We start from the raw sequence: 24,203 nt of genomic DNA on the forward strand, positions 1-24,203 counted from the left end.
CTGTAAAGCAAACTCTAGCTGGCAAGGAATTTGTTAGATCTATGCACCTAAACAATAGGTATTGTTTGCTTCCTCATCTCCTGGCCACCCACCCAGCCTGTCCAGTGCAGCCTCTGGGTTCTGCATAAAACAATGTGCCCTTAGAGTCAGGAGTCACTTTGGGACCTCTGACAACCATCTGCTGAGCAAAGCCAGAAGGAGCTGTGCCAAGAGCCCCACTCCAGGTAACCCTGACTCCATCTCATGCAATTTAGATGTGGGGCAGTGGTAGAGCCATCACTTCCAGAGATGGGGCAGCAACAGCTTCTTTGGGCAACCTGTGCCACCTTACCACCTTCTCAGCCAAGAATTTCTTCATTTTATCTAAATGATAAATCTCCCCTCTTTTAGTTTAAAACCCTTCCTCCTCGTCCTATCACCATCTGCCTATGTAAAAAAATCACTCTCCTTTTTATAAACCCCCCTTCAGGTACCAGGAGGTATTTTAAGGAATCCCTGGAGCCTTCTCTTCCCCAGCTCTCCCTGGGGTCCTGTCTCCAGAGCAGAGGGGCTCCAGCCCTTGGAGCATCTCCATGGCCTCCTCTGGACTATCATCTCCAGCAGCTCCACATCCTTCTGCTGTTGGGGTCCCAGAGCTGGAGGCAGCTCTGCAGGTGAGGTCTCACTGCAGTAAGGCAGAGAGGGAGAATCTCCTCCCTCCAGTGCTGCCCACACTTCCTGTGATGCAGCCCAGGATGCCCTTCAGTCACGACTCCAGTGAGTAAACTGGAAGGAACCCTCTCACCAGGAGGCCACACGTAGGGACGGATCACAAGATCAGTGCTGCTGGTTGTCTCTGCTCTCCCAACAGCAGAGAAGGAAAAGGAGTCTTCAAGCCCTGTGACCAAGCAGTGGGAGAGCTCTCCACCATCTGCCTGCTGGTAAATTAAACATGAGCTTTGCCTAGGCGCACGCCAGTTACTGGAAAAGGCTGACTGTGACATGTGGTGACACCCTCCCCCTCGCTTCCTCTCTCCCCCCGTGTGAACGCAGCCGTGACTCCGGAGCAGCTGAGCCAGCGCCAGGCAGAAATGCAAATCTCAGCCACTTCTTCCACTCACCACGTGTGACTGCATCCAGCAGAGAAATAACCACTCACAGCCCCTGTCTGCCTCCCAGGAGGAGCCAAACCTGCCTGCCTCCTGCAGGCTCTGTAGAAATGGGTGGGCAGAATGCACCTGAAGTCCAGCAGTTTTATGGAACTGCAAATTTTGCTGCAAATTTCTGGGTGCCTTGGCAGCACCTGCTTTAAATCAAAGCATCAACACTAATAAATGTAATGTCAAGAAGCTAAAGGAAGTAAATATCCAGTTTGGACATCAGTTAGAGGTTCTCCTGTGCTTCATGACTCCTCTGCTCCATCAACAGATGGTGATAGGACCAGAAGGAACAGTTTCAAACCAAAAGAGGAGAGATTTGGATTAGATGTTATGATGAAATTCTTTACTCAAAGAGTAGTAAAGTACTGGAATAAGTTGCCTGGAGAAACTGGGACTGCCCCATCCCTGGAAGTGTTCAAGGCTAGGTTGGATGGGGCTTGGAGCAACCTGGTCTCATGGAAGGTGTGCCAGCCCATGACAGGGGGTGGAACAAGATGATCTTGAGGGTTCCTTCCAGCCCAAACCACCCTGTGATTCTGTCAACATCTGCCCCATTAGACAACATCCCTTCTGCTGCAATCCCCCAGCCCCAGCAGATCCTGAACTAGAAGGCAGTGACCAAAGTGAGGTGAGAGCACGAGGCTGATGTGCCCTGTGCACACTGCTTGCTTGGGATTGCCGAATAGCAGGCCTCAGGACTGCAGAAAATCCATAACTGGGACCATGGGAGAGGAGGGGGATGCTGGCTCTGGGGGGCAGGGAGGATGTGTTTCCACCTTGTCTCTCTTTAGGAAGACACCCTGGCTATGTTTAAAAGCAGAATGGGCTCCACATCTGAGCCCTGGTTTTGATCTCTTCCCATACCGGTTCATGACTCAAACTGCTGGATATCCAGGTGGGTGTGTGACTCTTCCTAGAGGCTCTAACAGAAATTCATCCCTCCAGGAATCACTGAAGTACCCCAGGGGATCACAGAGAGTGAGAAATGAGGCAATTCACCACTTCTGTCAGACCCTTCCTGGACAAATAAACCAAACACAGGGTTTGAGCTCCAACAGATCTATCCTGAATCCACGCTCTGGATCCCTCTCTGACCTCCTGGCTCCCAAGATGTGCAGAGGAGCTCATGCCACTCCCAGACATAACAACAGTGATAGTAACAAAGACAACATTGATAATAGTAATAATAAAGATACAGTTTTTCTGTCTATCAAGGCCAGACCTGCCTTGGGGTGATTTGCACACATACAGACACCAGCACAAGGGGCAACTTCCAGTGGTTCAACAACCAGAGCTGGCAGCTGAAGGGGGAAATATTTTGTGCCTCTGCCCCAAAACTGTGCAAAACCAGGTGTTTTCCCACAGCTCTCCCCTTCTATGTGCAAGTGGTGGGGATGGAGCTTCCCTCTGAGTGTTGGGACTTTCCTGGGGCTGTGCACGGTGTGGCCATGGAGTGAATCATGCTCATGTGGCTGCAGCTGCTCCCAGTCCTGCCCAGTTCATCCATCATGGTTATTGCCCCCCTGACAGCAGAATGCTGCCCTCAGCTCTGTTCACAGACCCTCTGGTTACAATCCACACAACCCTGTGGTCCACAGGCTGCACCTGTGGTCAAGATCCTTCTCAGTGTGCCTCAAATAAGGAGCTGATTTGAGCAGTCTGATTTATTTTGGGAGAGTACCTTTGGACAATAGACACCCCCAGCTGATGCAGGTACCCAAACTGGGTGATGGGGACAATGTGACTGCATCCCTGAGCCCTGGCATCCCCTGCACTGCTCCTGGTTAGTCCAGGCCACACACCAGGGACACACCAAAACTCCACTGATGACCCCTGCCCTGACCCTGTTGGTTTGCCAGTATAAACACAGCCTGGCATGTAGATGCAGGAGAGCTTCGATTTTTGACAAACCAACGTTTTCATCTCGAAAAAAAGCTCACCCAGAAGAATCCTGCATGGCTCTGCCTGCATTCCCAGCCTTCCTTAAACACAGATGACTTCTCCCAGCAGCCACAGTCCTGCTATGATCCCTGCCTGCTCGGATGAGCTCCTACAGACAGTGGCTATAAATAATCCCAGCCAGCTCCTACAGCCAGTGGCTATAAATAACCCAGATTTAGTTACAGCAGGCATGACCAATACACAGTAATTTGCTTTTTGTACATAGTTGCTTGGGCCCTTTGGTTAATTACCTAGGAGAGGATGCTACTGGATTTCCACCCTGGAATACATCACTTTTTGGTGGCTTCAGTGCTGTACCCTGTCTCAGCAGAGGTGATGATAACCCTGAGAGGGTTGCAGCTAATGGGATCTGTCTGAAACACATTCAGTTCACCCGAGGACACCAAGGCTGACTCTGATACAGCCATTAGGTCCATTTCCTTGGGTGGATTTGTTCCTAAGCCCTCCCAGTAAATGTTTCCTTATCCTGAGGTATCTTGATCTATGGCATTACCTATTGAGGCATGAGGGGATTGTGAATGAGAGTGCATCTCCCAGCAGCCTGGCCTTGGACTCCGCCCTTCAAAACTGGACCCAGACCTCTTCCAGAGATGGATCCCACAGCTGTTTATCTCAAATCAGCTCTTCAAAACAATAGAGGAATTTGGCAGCTGCTTAGTATTTCCCTTTAGCTTTGCACAAGGGCAAACACATCCCCTTTTGGAGCAGGGACAGTTTGTTTGTGCTCATTTAGCACTTTGACACTGATTTTCTGGACAGTTGGTGTTTATTCGTTTTTGCTTGTGTTTCTTTTGGCACTGATGTGTTTCTTTTGGCACTTTTGACACTGATGGTTTCGTTTTAGTCGTTCTGTGAGGAGCCAGGAGTGGTATGTAATGATCCACATGGGTCCCTTCCAACCTGAGATGTTCTACACTTCTACAGCTTTGATCCATAGCCTGCAAGAGATGCACAGACATGAGGACTCCATCCACAGCTGGTGGATGGGCTGGACATTGGGATTGTGTAGGCTCCTGCATGCTCTTGGCAAACATCACACTTTCCAAAAATCCTGGCTGTGCCAAAGACAAGCCATGAAACCAAATCCTCTCCCCCAGGCTAGCACAAAAACCAACCCTCCAGGGCGCCCAGAAAGGGAAACAATTTGCAATGCATTGCGCTGCTGTCGGGAAGTACCTGAGAGGCAGATCCCCAGGCTGCATTTGTGGGGGGGAAAAAGAAATGAAGAGGCCTCTAAAGGAGCTGCAGCACTGAAATTACAGTCTCAGACACACAAACAAACCATGGCAATGGCAGCCCATCAGCCAAGCCCAACACGTGCATGGGTTCACCCGGTGGCGTCCCTGCCATTGCCTGGCTTAGCTTAACCCTCCCAGCTCTGCTGAGTCGGCCTTTCTGCGGGAAAATCAGCTTCACAGCCGAGGCAAAAAGCCAACCCGGGCTGGCTGACACCTTGACAGCCCTAAATCAGCCTCCAGCCCATCCTTCCCGGCCCTGGGGCAGCCGTGCAGGCACAGGGCAGCAGAGCTTTGCTAGAAGAGGCTTCATGAGGAAGGTGCAGACAGGCTCAGATCAGCTTAGCAGACAGGAAGGTAATTAATACCCGTGATAAAACCACCAAGGGCAGACAGGTGGGCTTTGTGCTCCGGCCTAGACCTCCCAGCCTCTCTCCCTGTCTGGGGCACTGCTGACAGAGCTGCTGAGAGCATTTCCAGGGATGACAGTGAGGTGCCAGAGGCACCACGCTTGGTCACATCTGCATTCCCAAGGTTGCTCCTCTCTGCTGGGTCTCCCAGGAGGTACCTGGGGGTGGGCAAGGTGGGCACCCAGCCCTGTGCCTGACAAGGGCAGTGAAAACCTCATTTCATCATCAATGAGTGATAAAGGGTCACCCCCATTCTCCCATCAGTGGTTCTTCTTCCCCCAGCATTACTCCAGTGCAGGGTTTTCCAGCAAGGGAATATTTTTTTCAAAAAAGGCCAACGCTTCTTTAAAAACATCTTTGGCAAAACAGGGAAAATGATATGTCAGTTCATGAGGTCAAAAAGAGCTTCAGAAATTTTGAAAAATATCAGTTTCCATCCCATTTGGACAGGAAGGTATTTTTATTTTTATTTACGTTTAAAAAAGAAGATCTCTGGTGAACCGAGATCCTTGGTTTTCAGCCAGCTGTAACCATGAGTCCTTCAAACCCTTTATTACAACTTTTCTGGCTTAATTCACTTTCTTCCCAGTCCCATCTCTCTCCAGGGTTTGCTGACTCCTGCAAGCGATTTTATTTAAGGGATGCAGGTGGACTTCTTTCCCCTCTGCAACAGATCCCATCACGGGCAAAATTGTGCCAAAAAAGAGGCTTAGTGCAGTGGCCATGCTCAGAAATATTCACCATAAACCAGTTAACAAGTCTGGAAAGGCATCCCAGTCATTATTACAAATTAATTATGATGAATATCAACTTTTTATTATTTTCTTATGCCTTGCTTATACAGCAGCCAGTCCTTGCTGGGTAATTTATAGCCAGATAACAACATCCCTGTACCAAGTGACTTTAAAAAGGCTCATCCACACCAGTGGTGGTGTAAAGATGTCATTGAGAAAGTGCCCAAATGGATGATAGGAAAGACTGGGACAAAATAGCAAAACAATGCTGAAGCATGAGGCAGGCAGAGAGGTTAAGGGGGATGTGTGGCAGGAGAGCACATCTGAAGTTGTCACAGGTGAACCACGGCTGGCAGGAGGAGTGAGTGAGTCAGGGCACTACCATGGTGTCACCAATGGGAGAGGGTGACATTAATACTGTCTGAAAGGGAAAAGAGCAGCCCTGGACTGCCAGGGTAAGTCACAGTCCCTGCAGCAGCACCAGTGGGAGAGGCAGGAAGGAGATCAGCCATGAGCACAGTGCCATCACACTGACATGCAGGTGACAGTGTGAGGGGACACCCAAGGACTGCGTGCCTGCAGCAGAGAGTGCATGGGGTGACCTGTGTGAGAGCCACAGCCTCCTGTCCCCCTCTGCCACTGGTGGATCAGTGCCCTGGGGTAACGAGTGGGTAGAGATGGACCAAGAACCAGAGAAATGCAAGGTGACATTTGCACGGTGGGACTCCCAACGGAGGACATCGGTATTTTTAGGTGCCACCAACCTCTAAAGCAACACATCCCCTGCTCGCCAGAAAGCCTTCTCCTCTCTTCATCTCCAGCTCTGCCCACAGGTTGGCACCCAGCTTTGGTGGAGGCATCCAACACAGGCTCTCCAGTCTGGTTTGGATGACATTTATCAAAATGCTGGGTTTTCCTTCTGCTGATGCTCAGGCAGTCATTTGGGTGGATGAAGGCAGCAAACGGCAAGACCCAGCTCTGGAAATACCTCCTCATAATGACCAAAATCACAGCTTAATTGTGGGGTTTGAGCTGCAGCTAGAAATATCTGGATTTGGGGCTGTGCTCGTTCTTGAGCTGTCCTCCCCCATGGTAATTATTCGTTAGGTCTTAATTACTGCTTCTCTTTGTAGCTCTAATTCAGCTGCATTTTTTGGTCACAACCTCTGCTGCCACCCACTTCTAACTTCTTCTACAAAGAGCACTCAGATACCTCTTAAAGATCAAATAATGTTTGCTGGTGTCTAGCCAGGAGTGGGTGCAGTATCAGAGTCTGCACCTTCTACTAGAGGGAGAAGCAATTCATAAAGCCTGGGGGATCCTGAATGTTGTCCCTTCAGGCCATGTTAGATCTGAGTCTCAGATCAGCAAGGAAAAAAAATCCTCTCCCTGTGCAGGAAGCTGGGTCGACAGATTCATCAGCTGGGTTTTATCTGGCTTGCCCTGAAGCTCACCAGACTCAGTTGTCACAGTGTAAATTAGATTTTCCTTAGGATTGTGGGAGATAACATCCAGAGAAGACCTCTCAAGTCATTTAGCCCACCATCAGCTGAGCTGGAGCTGCTGGGTACACCCATGTCCTCTCCAGAGCAGACACAGCTCCTGGGGGTGGACCACAGAGCAGGGCACTTCCAGGGGGAGCATGGGAGATGTAGGCACTGTAAATTAATTTCCTAGAATAGAATCATAGGATAGTTTGGGTTGGAAGGGACATTTAAAGGTTCTCCTGTCCAACATCCCTGCAATGAGCAGGAACATCTTCAGCTAGATCAGGTTTATGGGGTTGTGTCAATGCTTTTGGTGTTGACTCTTACCACTACTCCTCCATCCACATGATGTAGTGTCCTCCAGCATTGCTGACAAATAAATTCAATTTTGATACACTTTTTTTACCCCCCCACTCCATTCAGCCTCAAAGAGGACACAGTTGGACACACAAACAAGGGAAATGTGAGGGAAAAATATTCACAACCACGCAGCTTTCCATTAACCATGAATGCAACACGGGCTTCCCTGGGGATGGGGAAGGGACCCTGACTTTTGGCAGAGTTTAGGCACGGAGCAGCGAGACTCTGATTTACACAGAGCTAGAACCCAGCCAGATCTCTGGCCACCTCCATGAGACCTGTGTGTCTACAGAATGCATCTAAGCCTAGGGATTCAAACCCTTCCCAATACCTCCACTTCTGTCTAAAAAAGAAGAAAGGGGAGATTATTTATGCCAAATCTCAACATAAATATATTCCTCCCAAGGACGTCTTGGTTGCAGCAAAACTGCACAAGCGCATCTAGACGCCTGGAAATATTGCAATTAATTCCTACTAGAGCCCCTTGCAAAGCGACTCCCGAAAAGAGCAGTTTCTTTTTTATCTTTTTTTCTCACAGATGGATAAAAAAGAAGAAAAACCCCGTCCAATGCCGTGACGTGAGGGCAGTCACTCCCCAGCCGGAGGCAGGTGAGCCGGTGCCGGCTGTGCTTCATCCAATGTGTTGCATTGTAAAGGTCTGCCCGTGGTTTAGTTAATCCCAGACACATTCCTGAGCCATCAATCAGAGCTGAGTCAGCCAGCGTGACTGGCCTGCCCTTTTTATTTTTTTTTTTTTAGCCATCACAAGTTCTCTCGCCTTGTTTGCCAGCAGTGAGCTGGGGGTTTATTCCTTTTTTTTTTTTTTTTTTTTTTTTTTTTTTTTTTTTTTTTTTTTAAATAAAAATGGGACTTGACTGGGAGCAGGGAAATGTTCCTGCTGTCGAGTATAACCTTTAAAGCTGCACTGCCTCGAGGAGCTTCTCCTCTCTGGGATGCTGCTACAGAATGCATCACATGGAAGAGAAAGAAAGGATGCTGCTGCCTGGGATGGCATTGGAACCTGATTCCCTCCCTTATTTGGGGGTGGTGTGACACAAGCCCCATCGTGCACGTGGAAAAGAGAAGAGATTTTTGGATTGGGGGCATTTTCTTACAGAAAATGCCTTGGAAACGCTGCCCAAAGCCATTCTCAGGGAGGCAAAACCTTCCCCCCATGCTCTTCCCACAAGGACAAGGTTTTATCACGGATTCCAAAGAGCCCCTGCCTGCCCTGGGGAGGGCAGGGGAGCTGCACTGATGTTGTGGCTTCGTGTGACCTCAGCCCACCCCGGCTGGAGGTGTTATCAGAGCCCCTGCAGGACTCCCCGTGAGGCGGGTGCAAGGCTGCATGCATTGCCCTAAAACAAGTGTTTCGTCTCTGCCTGGTTCAAGGAGACAGCCAGGTGGCTAGAGATAAAAAATAAAGGCTAAAAAAAAAAAAAAAAAAAAAAAAAAAATTAAAATCTTGTGGCTGCTGGATTTCCCAGAGAGCCCTTGGTGAGAGGGCCTGGAGCACAGAGCAGCTGGGAGAAAGGAGATGATCCCTGTGCACCCCAAAATCTCTGGCCCAAAGCAAGGCCTGAGAGGCTCTGCCAGCCCAGGGGAGAGCAGAGCAAAGGCTGCACATCACCAGCAGGAGCCAAAGCACGGAGCTGAGCTGGGATGCACAGCACTCTGCACATTTTGGCCCCTTTAGCTCCCCACAAGCTTCTAGAGCTACAACTCCCATAGTGGGACAAGCCTCTAATCACAGAAGCAGCATCCACTCAAGATGTGCTCCCAAAAATCATGTCAAATTACACCTTTCTCTGCCGTCTTCCACTTTTTCTCTGGAACAATTAATTAATATTAAATTAATTAAGGAAAAACCCACACACAGGTTTACAGGGAACTTTTCTTGAAGGCGGCAGCTGTTCTCCTGCCTTCAGGGCAAAGACAGCACTTATCTCAGGGCACAGCTCTTGTCCAGCCCTTCACTTAGCACGCACATATTTTATTTCAAGAAATAAACTAGGTTTGAATAAATGCACCCTAGATTTAGATCTAGGCAGGACAAGTCCCAGTACATCACTTTTCTACTCAAGAGTGATGGAGCATGTACAGCTTGGGGGGCATTTGGTTGTCCTAAGTAGGTGTTAACACTTGTGGAATTCATAGAATGGTTTGAAAAACACCTTCTCCAAGCCCCCTTCAGCTCATACTTCCAGGCATGGAGCATCCACAATCTCTCTTTTATGATAGTTTTTATTTACAAGGCACAGGACCACATGTGTCAGGCAGCACAGGGTGGCACATGGTGACCCTTAGGGCCTGAGAGCATGGTTTCTGACACAAGGAAGAATCAGATCACATCTGTATTTCAACAAGGTATTTTATTGGTCCAGCAACTGCAAAATATACAAATTTCTGAAAGGCATACCCTGTTTTTAAGCTGGCACAGCTTTTATATCAGGCAATTATTCCAGATGTATATACAGAACAGTTAACATACCACAAATCAAAAAAAAAAAAGTAGTCCCAAGTAACTACACCCTTCTCTCCAAGCTTTGCAGTATACATTAAATAAATAAAAAGTGCTTTGCTATTTTAAAAAATTAAAAAAATAAATTCAAGTATCACAAAGGAAAACAAACCAGAGAGAGAGAAAAAAAAAAGGTGGGGGAAGAAATCATTGGTGTGATTTGACATGTCCTCTCTCCCAATCTGCCTTGGCTGTGGCATCAACTGCCCAGTCCTTGGCTCTGTTAACCAAAAAGATGGACAGTAACTTTTTGGGGGCAGTTGTGATGGCACAGGGCTGACACCATCACACCAAGCCCTCTAGCACAAGAGGAACTGAAGAGAGCAGTTTTCCCAGTGCTGGAAAAAACACCATGTTCAAATTTCAGGGTTTTGTAGACCTACTGAGACATCTATTATTACTAAAGGATGAAAAATTAGGGCCATTTTGGTTTTTATATATATATATATATATTTATATATATACACACAAATACACACCAAAACATCCGTGCAATTACATGTGTACAGGATTGATCTCGGGGCAGCCAGACGTCATGTTTGTATTTGCTGGCTTATCTTTTTGCAGCAGCAGGAGGAGAGAGATAAAAACTCCCCACAGAAGGAGGAAGTTGAAAAGAGCCAACTTGAGTGGCCTCCCCAAAACATTCATTTATCTGAAAGGCAGAGAAACCGAAAGCGCAGCTGCCACCCAGGGCACAAGGGGAGAAGTCTGCTTTTAATGAGGCTATTAAAACAGAAATAAAGCAGAGTGGGGGGGGGGAGTGTTCTTTGTTTTATCTGTACAGGAATATGATACACATATGCACAAGCTCACACAGGCAGGGCACTGCCAGGACTGTCACCCCCGTGGCACACGGGCTGAGCGTGGCCCCGGAGCCCTCCCGCCGTCGGTGCCGCTCCGAGCACGGGGCCGAAGCGCGAGGCACTGTGGTTCACCTTTTCCCAAAGGGAAAAACAGACCAAACCCACCCCCCAAAACACGCACATGCTCACAGGAAGACCATCTCTCCACCAAACCTCTCCGATCCCATCTCTGGGGATGGTGCTCCCTGCACAGGGTCCTGGGGAATGGCATGGGAAGGATGAATCCAAAGGGTTGCCCACCTCCAGTTCCCCAGCCTAGTGCTGCAGGAGGGGTGGCTGCCTTCACCTCAAAAAAAAAAATCTGTAAGATGGGCATGGAGAAGATGTTGCATATAGGTGGGGGGGAAAAAAAAAACCCAACCCAAAACCCTAAAAAAATTTCCAAAATCCACAGATTTTCGCACAAAGCAATAGTGGTTAATTGCCATTTTTAACTGCTGTGTCCCAGCCTGGGACAGGCTGCCAACAAGGGATCTTTATGGATCAAACCACTGGGAGTTGGCTGATGGAGTCAGTCAGGTCCTCACCCTGTTCCCCCCCACCTCAAACACTGTAACTACTATTATTTTGTAGTCCCAGCTTTCCAGCATGCAAAATACAATTAAAAACAAACAGAAAAAGTTGCCTGTATTCAGGCTTCCCCTGTCAAGGGGCACAACTAGGAAAAAAATAAAGTAGTTATGCTTCTGCCACAAATAAAGTGCAAAAACCAAGCAGTTTCTAAGTATACACATATACACACACACACAATGTGTGCATGTATATATAAAATTTAAAAAGTACAGACAAAACTGTCCCTTCTTGTGGCTCTTTGCAGTCAGACTGGGACTCCTCCAACCCAGCCAGATCTCTGGCCACCTCCATGAGACCTGTGTGTCTACAAAATGCATCTAAGGCTAGGGATTCAAACCCTTCCCAATACCTCCACTTCCATCTGAAAAAGAAGAAAGGGGAGATGAAGTACCAGCACAGCACTTCAAACAGTGCTCATCCTCCCCAAAATTCAACCCATGCCTGAACTCAGACCATCCCTGGGTGCTCCCCAAGATGAAAGCATCACCCAAGCCCCTGCTGGCATGGTTCCTCATGCACTGCTTGCATCTTTCAACCAGTTTTAGCAGCAGATCTACATTCTCTGCAAACCCCTTTAAGGTATATGTTGATTAAAAAAAAAAAAAAAAAAAGTGAAAGAATGGGTTGGTTTTTTTTATTAAACCCAGCAGTTCTTGCAGTGAAAGAGTTCACACAGCTGCTTTCCTGGTGCTCACAGATCTGCATGAGCCAGGCTGGCATGTGTGACCAGCTGTAGTGTGGGTGAGGGACTGCAGCACAGCAAGTTAGGGGCTTATTCAAAAGTAATTAACAACATTAATTAAAAAAAAAAAATATGCAAAACCCCTGTACCCACCCCCTTCCCCCTATTTCTCTACTAACCCCGCACCATCCACATATATACACACCCCACCCAGAGACGGATGGGCACCAATCACCTACACAGAAGACCAAAACCACTGAGAGAGAAGAAAATGAAACTCCTGTGCACCTACAGAAGCACTTTACAGCTCGCTACGACCTAACAGGATGCCGGAGAGGAGAGCAAACGCTGCAGCCTGAAGGGCTGGTGGTGACCCCGGGAGGGAGCTGGGCTCCTCCTCCGCTCTCCTGCATCCCTCCCCGCTCAGCAGCGCGGGATTTTGCGGATGAACGGGCAGCGTGAGTGGAGCCAGCTGAGGGTCGGCCTGGCCGCGGCCGGAGGGGACCGGTTTGGAAGCAAGCTTCGGGAATGGCGATGGGATGAGAAGCTGGCGGCGCCGGCGGCCTCACAACGGTGCCCACGGAGTCACGACGGCTTCTGGGAGTTGTTCATGTTCTGGAACGAGAGGGGAAGGAGGTGTTGGGGTCAGGCTCCGGCCCAGCAGCACCTTGTGGGAACGCGTGAACAAGGGGACAAAGCCACGCACGGGTCACTACAAAGCACAGGACACTGCCCACCCGAGGAGAGGCAGGTGACTGACTCACTACTCACCCCCTCCTCAAGCATTGCCTGGCTTTAATTACAGGCTTAGAATTTAGATATCCCTAAAATCCGAGCTGAACCCAGCACAACGCTCCCACCCCACCCTGTCTGCACTTCTGAAGCTGCTCTTTGGTCAGTACTGGGTGACAGGAGACCACATTCTTCATTCAAGCAGCCCGATTAAACATCTCTCTCCTGCTCCCCTTGAGGGTGGGCAGTGTCCCCCCTGCCTGCCAAGGACGAGGTCATTGTCCATCCTTGGCAATGCCAAGAACAGGCAGCTCCCGCTGGCCATGCCAAGGACCACCCACCACCAGTGGTGGAGCAGCAGCACAACTCCCCTGGTGACACTCCATGAGGTCTCATGGGCACAAGAGACGCTCCAGACGCAGCCCTGGTACAGAGTGATGACAACAGGCACCCAACCAGCACGTGGTGAGGACCACAAAACCAGAGACAACAACCAGCTACACACAAGCAGGAGCAGCCCCCAGGAGAGATCTGCTCCACAAAAAGCCCAGGGGACCACAAGGACAGTTCCTAACTCACAGAACTACATGAAACAAGGTAGGGGGAAAAAGGACCAGGAAACAGCTAGGAAAGATTCTCTTTTTTTGTTGTTGTTGTTTTCTTTGTTTAGTTGGTTTTTGGCAGGGTTTTTTTTTTTTGTTTTGTTTTGTTTGTTTGTTGGGTTTTTTTGGGGTTTTTTAATGCTTTTACTACCTAAGCTGCCTCTTACAAGCACCAGGAATCCCAGCCAGGCTACAAGGCAGAGCAGGCTGAGCTGTTCTCTCTGTTGTCTAAGGAGACAGGAGGAGGGTTAGGAAAAGCCACATGCACCACAGCCATTTACCTTGGAAATATTAGCAAAGAGAAAACTTTGAGAAAGTGACAAACGGGTCTTCTTTTTAAGCATGAAAAGTGAAGGGAAGAAGAAGGGAGGGGCAATCAGGTGACTGTTCAAAAGTGCACTTTGGATAACAAAGCAAGCAAAAGGAAAATAAATCATCACGCCAAGTAGTCCCACAGCCCCCAGTCGGCTCAATCCCACAGCCAGGAGGACTCTGAGGTACTCAGCCACATCCCCAGCCTCTCCAGGTGTCCCCTGGTCCTCCTGGATGGGGGTCAAGACCCCAACAGCGAGGGCTGATGCAGTGAAGCTCCCACTACCAACCCAGGCCCACGATGCAAGTTGTGACAGAGGCACCTTCCACCTCGCCAGCCCCATACAGGTGGTGACAGTGAGGGACAAACCAATGTACAAGACAGCGGTCACTCAGAGCTAAAATCAGTGTGAATGTCACCAAGCCTTGGGTTTGGCATGTCCTCGTGGGTCCCACAATGGCAGCCTTTAAGTCCCACACTAGGAGGGGGAGACAGGCTCCCAGCAGCTGGAGATTTTAAACTTGCTGCTGCCAGCCTACACCTGGCGCGGGTAAACCATCACTGCCTGCTCCAGGAAAATCTGGCACATCCATCTCCCAAACTCAACACCAGAGTGTGTTTCCAGTGTCCCAGCCAGCACCAAGGCATGCAGTGCCTTTTGTTACAATGCAGATGTGAAAGCGGTGGAGGGGAGGATGGACAAAAACCAAAATTCTTTCAGAGCAACCCAAGAGGATCAGGTTTCATCAGGGGCTTTAGTGGCCACGAGCAGCAAGGGGAGGATCACAGGCATGCAGGCCATGCTGAGCAACTCAACCTCTACACGGTGATCTCACCCAACCCATCCACCAGCAAAGCCAAGTGCAACAGCCCTAACTTCCCTTTACTCAAAAATTATTACTGTAAAAGGGGAAGAAATATGAGAATCAAAAGGTGCTACAGGCAAGCAGGGCTGAGCTCCAGCCTGGCCATGTTAGAGCAGATCCCTCCATCCTCAGCCCACAGAACAACCCAAGCCAGGGATGCTCACAGGCTGATTTGAACTGGCCCTCAGAGGGCAGAAAGATCCCCTGGACACTACCCAGTATCAGCTCAGCCCCAAAGTCTTCCCAGTCTTTGAAAAGGCATCTGAGCACGTTTAATCAAGTCCAAAGGCTTCAAAGTTATCCAGGAGCTGTCCCTGTTCCTGTTACTCTGGGATATAACAGCCCTAAGCCAAACTGCCAGAGCCTTGATTATTCATAATTAGTGCATCAAATGCTCAAGATGTTTTTCTTTCTTAACAGAGCTAGAGAAGGACAATTTCTATTCACTCTGCCCACAACATCTAGGCTGACTGTTTCCAAAAATCCAAGTTTGCAGAACTGCAGATGGCTAGTCCCAGGATCATCCAGCTCCAGAAAACACATTCCTGAGAAGGTCAGAAGCTTCTCAGATACCTCTCTGCTACCATCACTCACAACTCAGAGCCCTCAGGAAAGACAGAGCACCCAGGACTCTCACCTAGAGTACAACACTATCACAGAGGAGACAGCTCCAGGAAAATACAATACCATTGCCCACAGGCATCGGAGTGAAAGTCGTAATTTGCTTAATTTCACAACAAAACTGGGACATTCCATCCAGCTAGGATACAAACCAGCACCTACAGTCTCCTCTTTACCTTTCCTAAAACAAATCCCCCCCCAAACCAGCAAAATATTAACTCCAAGAAATGCACACCACGTCCGGATTTTGCAACAACAGAACAACCCAGCAGGATGGCAAAAGACATGGAAAAAAGGGTTGGAAGAAGGAATAAGACGCAAGAAGGTACTTACAGGCATGCCTTCCCTAGTAAAGGCTGCAGAGAGACAGAGAGAACAGAGAGAGGCGTCAGTAACTCCGTGCCACACCAGGCAGAGGTCAGTGGACAGCAGCGAGGGGCACCGGGCAGCCAGAGCTGGCAAAAGGTTTCTTGTGAGGCTCAACCAGCCCAAGCAGAGCCCTGGGAGCTGAGACAGACCCAGCTGTCCTGGGAGGCCCGTGCAAAGCAGCAACCAAGCAGAGCAGTGGTGGAGCATGGAGCTGTTCCTCACCTGCCCGGGATCTGGGCAAGGAGGGGGACATCACACCAACACAGACAACAGGGAGAGGGGCTGGGCAAGACAGCGAGTCCAACAGGCAAGCTGGTGGGAAGGGCAGCATGGCAAAGGCTCCTATAGATTATATAGGAGTCCTTAGTGAGCTTAGTTTGTGCCTGGCAAAGTGAGCAGCAAGCAAGGCCTCTTTTCCCCTGTCCCTTCGTGGGTGGGTGAAAGAGGAGAGGACACATGAGCACCACGGCAGCTACCCAGAGGGTTTCACCCAGGTTCACCACACCAAGAACGTTCTACTCAATTTTGGTCCATTTTGCCTGCAGCTCCAGGATGAAGGAGACCCTTCCAGCCAAAGATGAGTCTTGGCAGCAGCTCCTCCTTCAGAGAGGCACAAGAGCATTTGATTTACTGCCATGCCCAGGTCTGCAACAGAGCCAAGCACACCCAGAGGGAAGGGAAGGCATGAGCCCTTTGTTCCTGCTCACTCCAGGGAGGAGATCCCTCAGAAGGTTGATGCTGGATGGTGAAGGCACTAAATTAATGCAGCCTAGAGCTTGGTGGAAGTGGATGACACTCTCAAAACCCAAGAGAGGATCAACAGTGACCCAAGGCAGGGAGGGACAGCAGCCATGGGAGGAAGATGCATCTCAGACAGCAGCACAGGTTACAACAAGTGCAAGCAGCTCCTCAGCTTCAGGAGTGACAGGAGGACAACAAACAATAAAACAACGAGAACAACAACAAAAAAAAAAAAAAAGGAAAAAGGGAAAAAAAAAAAAAAAAAAAAAAGTTCAACTAACTTGTCCCGGCATCTGCGTGGGCACTTCCTGAGGAACACAGCCTGGCAGGGCAGAAGAAACAGCCACATGCTCCTCAAAGCTGTTGATGCGAGGTTTTTTGGTGGGCTCTGGGCTTGCTAGAGGGGTAACGCTATTACGTCTCATGAGCGGGTTAGGTCCCTTCTTTGCTTCCTAAATTAAAGTGAGACAAAGAAAATAAAAGTAAATATAAAAAAATAAAGCAAAATAAAGAAAAAGGAAGAAGGCGACAGTTATAAAGGAAAAAAAAATAGAAGCAAGTTGCTTTGGTTTTTTGGGGTTTTTTTGGGGGTTTTTTTTTTTGTTTTTTTTGTTTTTTTTGTTTTTTTTTTTGTCAAAGTAGCCTCTACTTTTCCCCACAGTCACTGTCAATGAGCAGAGGATGCACTGAAAGTCTCTGGGCACAAAAAGAAACCCCTGATGCAAAATGCTTAAGAGCACAGAAGGGGAGGGGAGAAAAAAAAAAAAGTCTCTGCACTCAGATGAGACAGATTTTCTCCTCATCTGACCAAAAAAAGGTAACTACAGGTAGCTAAACACACCCAGCAGCAACCAAGCAGTGACTCTGCAGGACACAGAGGTACCATCGGTCTCCTCCTCAAAGCTGGTCCCTCCACCCAGAGAGGAGTGAAAGCAAGAAGAGGGAAGATGAGCCAGGCCAGGCTGATCAGGAAGATTTGGGAAATGGGAGCAGAGCAGCCAGCGAGGGTCGGCACCACGCCAAGCTCCAGCTCAAGCAAGGGGGAATGGAGGCAAAGCTGAGCAGGGGCACCCAAGCACGTGGCACATGCCTCATCCTGTCCTACCCAAGGCCTCGCTGCCATCCCCAGAGAGGGTGGCAAAGCAGGGCATGCAGGGGGAAGGACTGGCTTCCCCCCACAGCTGCAGGGAGGGACAGGCAGCTCAGGTGCTGCCACCTGACAGGGGAAGCAAAGGAATGGAGATGTGGGCCAAAAGGGGACAGCCCCGACTGTTCAGCACCACTTTGGGCTCCACCACTAAGCACAAGTTGGAAATGTCCCAGCATCTTGGGACATGGGCGCTGCCAGGGTCCCTGTGGCCCACTCTGGGTGGCTGTCCAGCCCTGACACAGAATTTGGCATCCTCCTGTTCTGGCCTCTGAGCTCCAGTGGAGCACTGGGCCGACAGACCCAACCCTACAGGAATTTCTCCACAGGAGGGGTCTCCTCCACAGAGCATCCCCAGCCCAGCACTGCCACCTCCCACCCTGCATACCAGGAAAAAGACCCTCAGAGGCAGATAGAGGGCAAGCATCCAGCCTGGGCTCTGCCAGCCAACTGGGAGACCTGGGAGAAGTCACCTTCTCCATCCACAGCTCCACTTCCTGCTCAGGCAAGTGGATGACCGTGCAGGTGAAAGTCAGAGACCAGGGAGGAGTTTTCCCTGGGCAAACACACTGGAAGCAGGAACATGCAACAGCCCTTTTCCCTTGGAAAACCCTCAACTGGCCACGACTTTGAAGAGCAAGAACACACCTGATGCTCCCAGTCTTCCAGCAGCACTTCCAAGCACCCAGCTGAGCAATCTCCCCATGCCCACCACCCCAGGCATGATTTGGCAGTTCCCACTGCCAGCTGACCACAGGGGACAGGAGGGGGACACCAAAGGACAGCTCCAGGGAAAAACAACACTCACCTCTGGCCGATCTCTGTGGGTGTTGACTGCTTCGATGTTCAGTGAGATGGATTCCACCCGGCAGCCTGCAGAAAGGAGCACAAAGACAGAGATCAGCAAGCCCAGCAGGCACAGGATGTTACCAAGCACCCACCACAGACCCCTGCTTTTCTCCCAGGCAGCCTGGATTCAGGAGGAGGTACAAGTCAACCGCCTGGCACGTTTAGGAGGGTCTCACTCACCGTAGGCTACTGGTGTCAGCTTCAACACTGTGTGCAGGGGACACTTCAGGTAGGGCATTTCATCTGCAGAGACAGCAAAGCAGGAGGGTTATCCCACCTCCTCTCCAGAGGCAGGCTCAGACACCTTCATCCCACACCAAAGAGATGCACTCTCCACGATGTGAGCACAGTCTCCCCCAGAGCTGTAACATCATCCCTCCTCCAGCAGGGCCAATCCTCTTCCCAGAGACAGGGAGCTCACCTGCACTCTTGTCCAGGAAGTAGGCCAGGAGACAGCGCATGACAGCCTGGTGGCAGATGACAAGGACGTTCTCTTGCCTCTCCAGCTCCATGATGACTGGCTCCAGGCGCTGCACCAAGTCTTGGTAGGACTGGGAAAGAAGGGAAGGGAGATGAGGCATGGAATCAATGCAACGAGCATCCCAAAGAAGCAACAGTCCTTGTCTTGGTACACCTCCTGATTTCATGTCTCTCAGTAAGCCAACAAACTGCTAAAAAAAAAATAAATCCTCATCCCCAGGCTACTCTGGAACTCCTAGAGAAAGAACCGTTCACATCGCAGTGAATCACAGCTCAGGCCTGGAGAATTAATTAACGTAAGCAACAAGGGCTTTGAAGATAGAGCCTCTCCATCATCTTGATATTTGATTTGGTACAGGATTTCAAAGTTCTGAGAAGTCTGGAGCAACCTGAGAAACCCCAGGGTTTTGAAGGGCCTCATAAAAACCATGACAGGCATCCAGAAAGAGCCCCAGACACCCAGAGTTGGTGTCTGAACTCCCCACATATTCTTCTGTTAGATACAGGGTCGGACATCTCCAAATATTTTTCTGAAATGTCTATGGGCATGACTTCCAATTTGGGGATAATTTGCTCAATTCACAGCCTAAAGTATCATCCAGAACTGATGCAAATTCCCACCTCATTGTGTCACACCCTGAAAGCAGACTGCCAGGAACAGATATATTACCATCAACCCTTAGGGAATCATAATGAGAACAAGGCAAAAATTACTTTTTTTTGGAAATGAAAGGAAAGAAAATTAGGGCAGCACAAAACTGTGAGCAGATATAATGATGGAGGTTGGACTAAAAACCTCCAGAGGCTTTTCCCTACTGAATTGCTATAAAGTCAGTGGGACTGTTTGTTAAGTGATATATTTCTTATTGAGATCTTCATATGCCAAGATTTCACAAGAGCTCAAGGTAGAGGTAAACACGAGCTCCCACTGCTCCTCTGCTCAAGAGTAGAGGACAGAATGAGGAAAAAAAGGCCACATTTAAAGTAAAAGTCCTGTGTCTCTGCAGACCTACCTCCCCAGAAGGATAACGGTAATAATATTTATCCTGATCACGCAGAGCAAATTCCTCTGGATGTTGCTCCCTGATTTCTTCATAGGTCATTTCTTCACACACACCCTGCCAGGGCAGGACAAGCACGAGGTTACTGGACATGCTCAAGTCAAACAGCATCAGCACAGCCAGCCAAAACCTCACTTTCTCTTGTTAAGCAACAACCAGCCCCATCCAGCTGCTGTGGTTGTACAGATACTCACAGCATCGATTTCATTGAGTGCCTTCCACTGCTCATAGGGCAGCTGGAGAGCTTCTGCTGTTTGGATTGTCCTCTTTAGCTGGCTCGTCCAAATTTTGAGGTCCTTCAGGTTCTGCTCTTCCACAAATTTGTTCAGTGCCACTGCAAACTGTGGGACATACAAAAAAATGAGGTTGATTCCTGGTCCAGAGCTTCCCAATGGGCCTTCTTCCCTACTTCCCAGTAAGTGTTGCCTTTCACAGGCAGAAAGATCAGCCTCCTGCTCAGGGGAAGGGCAGCCACACATTCATTGATCCCCAAGAGCTACAGATGGACCCTCAGCAGCCCAGCTGTGATCAAACATGCATTTAACCCAAGGCACAGCATCTACTACAGCCACATCACTCCTGGAAGCCAGAGGGGAACATTTTCCTCCTCCCTCACCTTCTTGCCCCTGTTGGAGAGGCCAGAGTCCCCTCCAATCCTCCCCTTGAGGTTGAACTCGCTCTCCCCGTGCCGACAGAGGTAAATGGTGCGGGGCTGGACGTGGATGTTCATCAGGTAGTAAACAATCCTGCTCTGGATGTGATCCTGAACCTTGTTGACCAGGAACCGCCGGCCAACGTCGATGACTTTGATGAGAGAAAGTTCCCTGGGGACAGACAGAGACAGTCATTCTCCCAAGCAGCCCTGTGAGTTATCTCTGTCCATGTAATCACCCAGCTCAAAGGATTTCCTGCGGGCTATTTTCAGCAGGGAGCCAACAGGTAGTGGGGATTCATGGAGAGCTGAATAGCAGCAGTGTAATCGCCACCCCTCCCCTCTTGCAGCAGTAAAGAGGATTAAACAGGACTAACAGGGAACATGCTCCTCCCCAGGACAGGGATCAGCGGGACTGGGACAATCCACACAGGGCACACAGAGGTGTTTGTGAGCAGTGGAGAGGCCGGGAGGTGCCTGCTCTAGAGTCAGGCAGGACAGCAAAGCTCTTCCAAGGCACACAACCACCAGGCAGAAGCCACAGGGCTTGCTCAATCCTGTGGTTTGAGCCAAGCAGTCCCTTGGGACAATGAAAAAAAGCACCTCAACCACTCAAACTCAAGTGCTTTCCCAAAACCTTTGTATTTAGAACAGGGTTGAAAACAGCTCATCTGAGCCCAGAAGAGCCTGGGAAGGCATCAGTGCCCATTTCCCTGCCACAGGGCCTGGGGAAACCAGCATTTTCCTATAGAAGGCCTGAATTCGAGGTGAGGCCTGGCCATAAATCATTCTAGCATAGTCAGGCGTTTGAAGACAAAGTGAAATACAGCTCCACCCTTCACTGCTGTTCTCCTGGGAGAGGGCAGGTGCTCAAGGCAGCTCAGAAGCCAAGGTCTTTTACCTGTCATAGTCATCAGGGTCGAGGGGCTGGTAGCTGGCTTGGTAACAATTGATCCTCTTCATGAAATCCTCCATGGCATCAGTGGAATTACAGTCCCGGTAATCTGGGCTGGACAATTTGACTTCCTGCAACAGAAAAAAAAACATGCCACAAGGAGGTTAGGAAGCTTTCCAAGCCAGACAATGCTAATCTGGAATTTCAAAGTCCTGCCAAGATCCAGTGATTAGCTGAAACTCAGTGATGAGTACTTTATAGTCATCACTCATCGCAGAGCAGAAAAGCAGCAAATTAAACCCAAAACCAAGCGTCAGGTGGGAGAATTTGGTATCAACCATTGCCTGATTAGTACAGACAGTCTGCTCCCATTCTCCCAAGAGGTGGTCTAGCACTCACCACCCAACAGCAGGAAAACTGAGCTTCCTAATGGCTAAAAAAAAAAAAACCCATCAAGCTCAAACTCAAGCTGAGAAAGGGAAGTGCATGGACATAGGCAAGATGCTTATCCCAGCTCAGCAGCAGGACAGTAGGATGGCAACATTCAACCCCTTTCTGTGCATTATTTGCTGCAAGCTGTTGGGCTGAAAGACACTAGAAACAGGCAGTGTGAATACCCACAAGCCTCACAGACTAAGTCCTGCCTGAACTAATCTAACAGGCTGTTTTAATATTTGTGGTTGAACAGCAGCATTATACATTGGTAATTTCACAAGCAGTCCTGAAACCAACAGGATAACACAATGGATCAACACATGTGGCAACATCCCAGGCCTGGGGTGTATTTTCCACACTGATCCCAGCACTACGAGCACCATTCATCTGCAGTTCCCTGTGGAGCAAAATCCCATGCTCAGCTAGGAGCTGATTTTCTCACCCTTCAAGCATTAGTTTCCAAATAAAGGGATTAAAATCCTCAAAAAAAATCCAGCTTGGGGAAAAAAAAAAAAAGTAGCAAACTGAGCATTTTGTTGTTGAAAAGGCTGTATGAAACCTCTCAGAAAGTTGGTCACTGGGATAACAGCTCCCAGCAGGAGCAAAAGACACTCTTCAGCCCCTGGCTGGCAGCACAATTTGCCTCCAGTGAAGCCATGTTGGCTGTCACCAACCACCTTTTTATCTTCCATGTGCCTCAGCAGAGTTTCCAGGATGATCTGCTCCATTATCTTCCCAAAACTGAGGTGAGACTGCACCTGTAGTCCCCCAATTCTGTCAGGGTTTTGTTTTTTTCTAACCCAATTCCTGGCTGCTCAGACAATCTCTGTATTCCTCCCAGGCTGCCTGTCCTTGTTTCCATCCTCTCTCTGTAGGCTTCCTTTTAGTGTTGGAGTTTGTCCAGGAGCTCCTTGTTCATCCTGGCATTTTTGATGGCTGCTCCTTTGCTGGGAATGCATCACAGCTGAACTTGGAGAAAATGATCCTTGACCATGAACCAGTTTTCTTGGGCCTCTCTTCCCTCCTGGGCTTTTTATCCCACAATACTCCAGGCAAAAATCAGCTCTCCTGACATCTCACTTCACAGCTACTGCAGCACAGGCTGCCCTGGAGCTCCTCACCAGCCCCTTCTTGGTGACAACAAGATGCAACAGAGAGCAAACAAGGAGAGGTGCTGTCCCTTGGAGAAAGAAGTCACCAACACATCCCTGGAACCTCCTAGATTGCCAGTGCCATGCTGTGCTGTCCCTCCAGCAGGTACCAGGGTATTTAAAGCCCACCATGAAGACCAGAGCTTGTGAAGGTCATTATTATTCCTACCTCCCTATGGAGGGAAAGCAAAAGCAGGACACTTCCACACTTACCATAACGTTGGTGGCAACTACGTTGGGATCATTGCAGACAGATTCAATGAAGAACACCTGTGAAGCAAAGCAAAGCTCAGCTGAAAGCCACCAGCAAGGTTTGTAACATTCAGCCAGCTCCTTGCTCAACCCAGCCTCCTCCCTGCGTCCCGCTCCCATCCTTTCCTTCCCCACGGCTCGGTACAGGGAATGAAGAGTTTCATATTTTTAATCAAACCCAGCGTTGAAATCTCCCTCACACAGGAGCAGCATGAGGATAACACATGAATGAAAGAAGAGACACCAACTCTGCACTACAGTGGACTTCCCAATGCAGGCATCAGCCCCATGGCACCAACCTTGAACCCATTCTCTTTGGCGAAGTTTAGGATCATCCCTCTCCTCTCCCGCGTGGTATTGGTGGCATCAAAAACCTTTGAAAGCAAAAGATCTCAATTGGCACCACAAAAGCCTGGTTTCCCAGAGAGCCCCTCCTCAGAGAAGGCACTGCAGAGGACCTTTGGGGTTGGCACAGCTGCCAAACCCCAGAGCACATCTGGGAGCTCACCGCAATCTGCCCGGCCTCCTCCGTCAGGTACCGCTTCACATCCCTCAGGGCTGCCATGGCACATTGCCTGCAAAAGAGGGGACAGACGTGTGGCCCTGATGTCCTCTGGGTGTGGTGGTCACCCTGAAGTTACCAATCCCGTAGAGATTCAGTTTTGAGCTCTCAGAAGCCACTCTCACCTCCTGACTTTCATGGCTTCCTCGTTGTCAGGACGGAAGAAGTCATAGGAGCTGTAATGCTTCACGGCCTCGCGGCGATACTCCCCAACGTTGAAAACTAGGTGGGAAAAGAAAAAAAAAAAAAATCATCAAAATGAGGGGCATGACTCAGTTGTGCAGCTTCTGCAGTTAAAGCAAGCTGGGGCCAAGAAGTTACATCCTCAGGGCATCCCTTCAAAGTGAAGCCCAGCAAACCTGGGCTGCATGTGGATGTGAAAACACAGATATTTGGCCTGTGGGATCTTGGAAACATCCCCCACTACCTCCCATCTCCCAAAGCACTGATCTAGAAGAATTCCTGAGGACCAGACCTCCTGCTTTCCCCTGGCAGCCAGTGCAAGC

At 49.5% G+C, this 24,203-nt stretch overlaps 1 protein-coding gene across 5 annotated transcripts in view; it reads right to left on the minus strand.

Annotated features, from left to right (window-relative positions):
• Positions 1-9,680: 9,680 nt before the first annotated feature.
• Positions 9,681-24,203, minus strand: part of PFKFB3 (6-phosphofructo-2-kinase/fructose-2,6-biphosphatase 3) — a 39,930-nt gene continuing 25,407 nt past the window's right edge. For 2 of the 5 annotated variants that reach the window (XM_053977495.1, XM_053977493.1), the window contains exons 3-15: positions 23,823-23,919; positions 23,644-23,710; positions 23,435-23,509; positions 23,097-23,153; positions 21,304-21,428; positions 20,367-20,574; positions 19,945-20,091; positions 19,703-19,807; positions 18,631-18,760; positions 18,390-18,452; positions 18,169-18,233; positions 16,495-16,665; positions 9,681-12,584 (exon numbers count right to left, since the gene is read on the minus strand). In XM_053977495.1, coding sequence (XP_053833470.1) covers positions 12,555-12,584; positions 16,495-16,665; positions 18,169-18,233; positions 18,390-18,452; positions 18,631-18,760; positions 19,703-19,807; positions 19,945-20,091; positions 20,367-20,574; positions 21,304-21,428; positions 23,097-23,153; positions 23,435-23,509; positions 23,644-23,710; positions 23,823-23,919 — 1,340 coding nt within the window. In that variant the 3' untranslated portion in view covers positions 9,681-12,554. Of the gene's footprint in view, positions 12,585-13,580; positions 13,636-15,436; positions 15,460-16,494; positions 16,666-18,168; positions 18,234-18,389; positions 18,453-18,630; positions 18,761-19,702; positions 19,808-19,944; positions 20,092-20,366; positions 20,575-21,303; positions 21,429-23,096; positions 23,154-23,434; positions 23,510-23,643; positions 23,711-23,822; positions 23,920-24,203 lie in introns of those variants that run through there. The other 3 variants (XM_053977494.1, XM_053977498.1, XM_053977497.1) reach the window with 3 other exon arrangements.

This window comes from Vidua macroura, chromosome 5, assembly GCF_024509145.1.
Source record: "Vidua macroura isolate BioBank_ID:100142 chromosome 5, ASM2450914v1, whole genome shotgun sequence".
Lineage (NCBI taxonomy): Eukaryota > Metazoa > Chordata > Aves > Passeriformes > Viduidae > Vidua > Vidua macroura.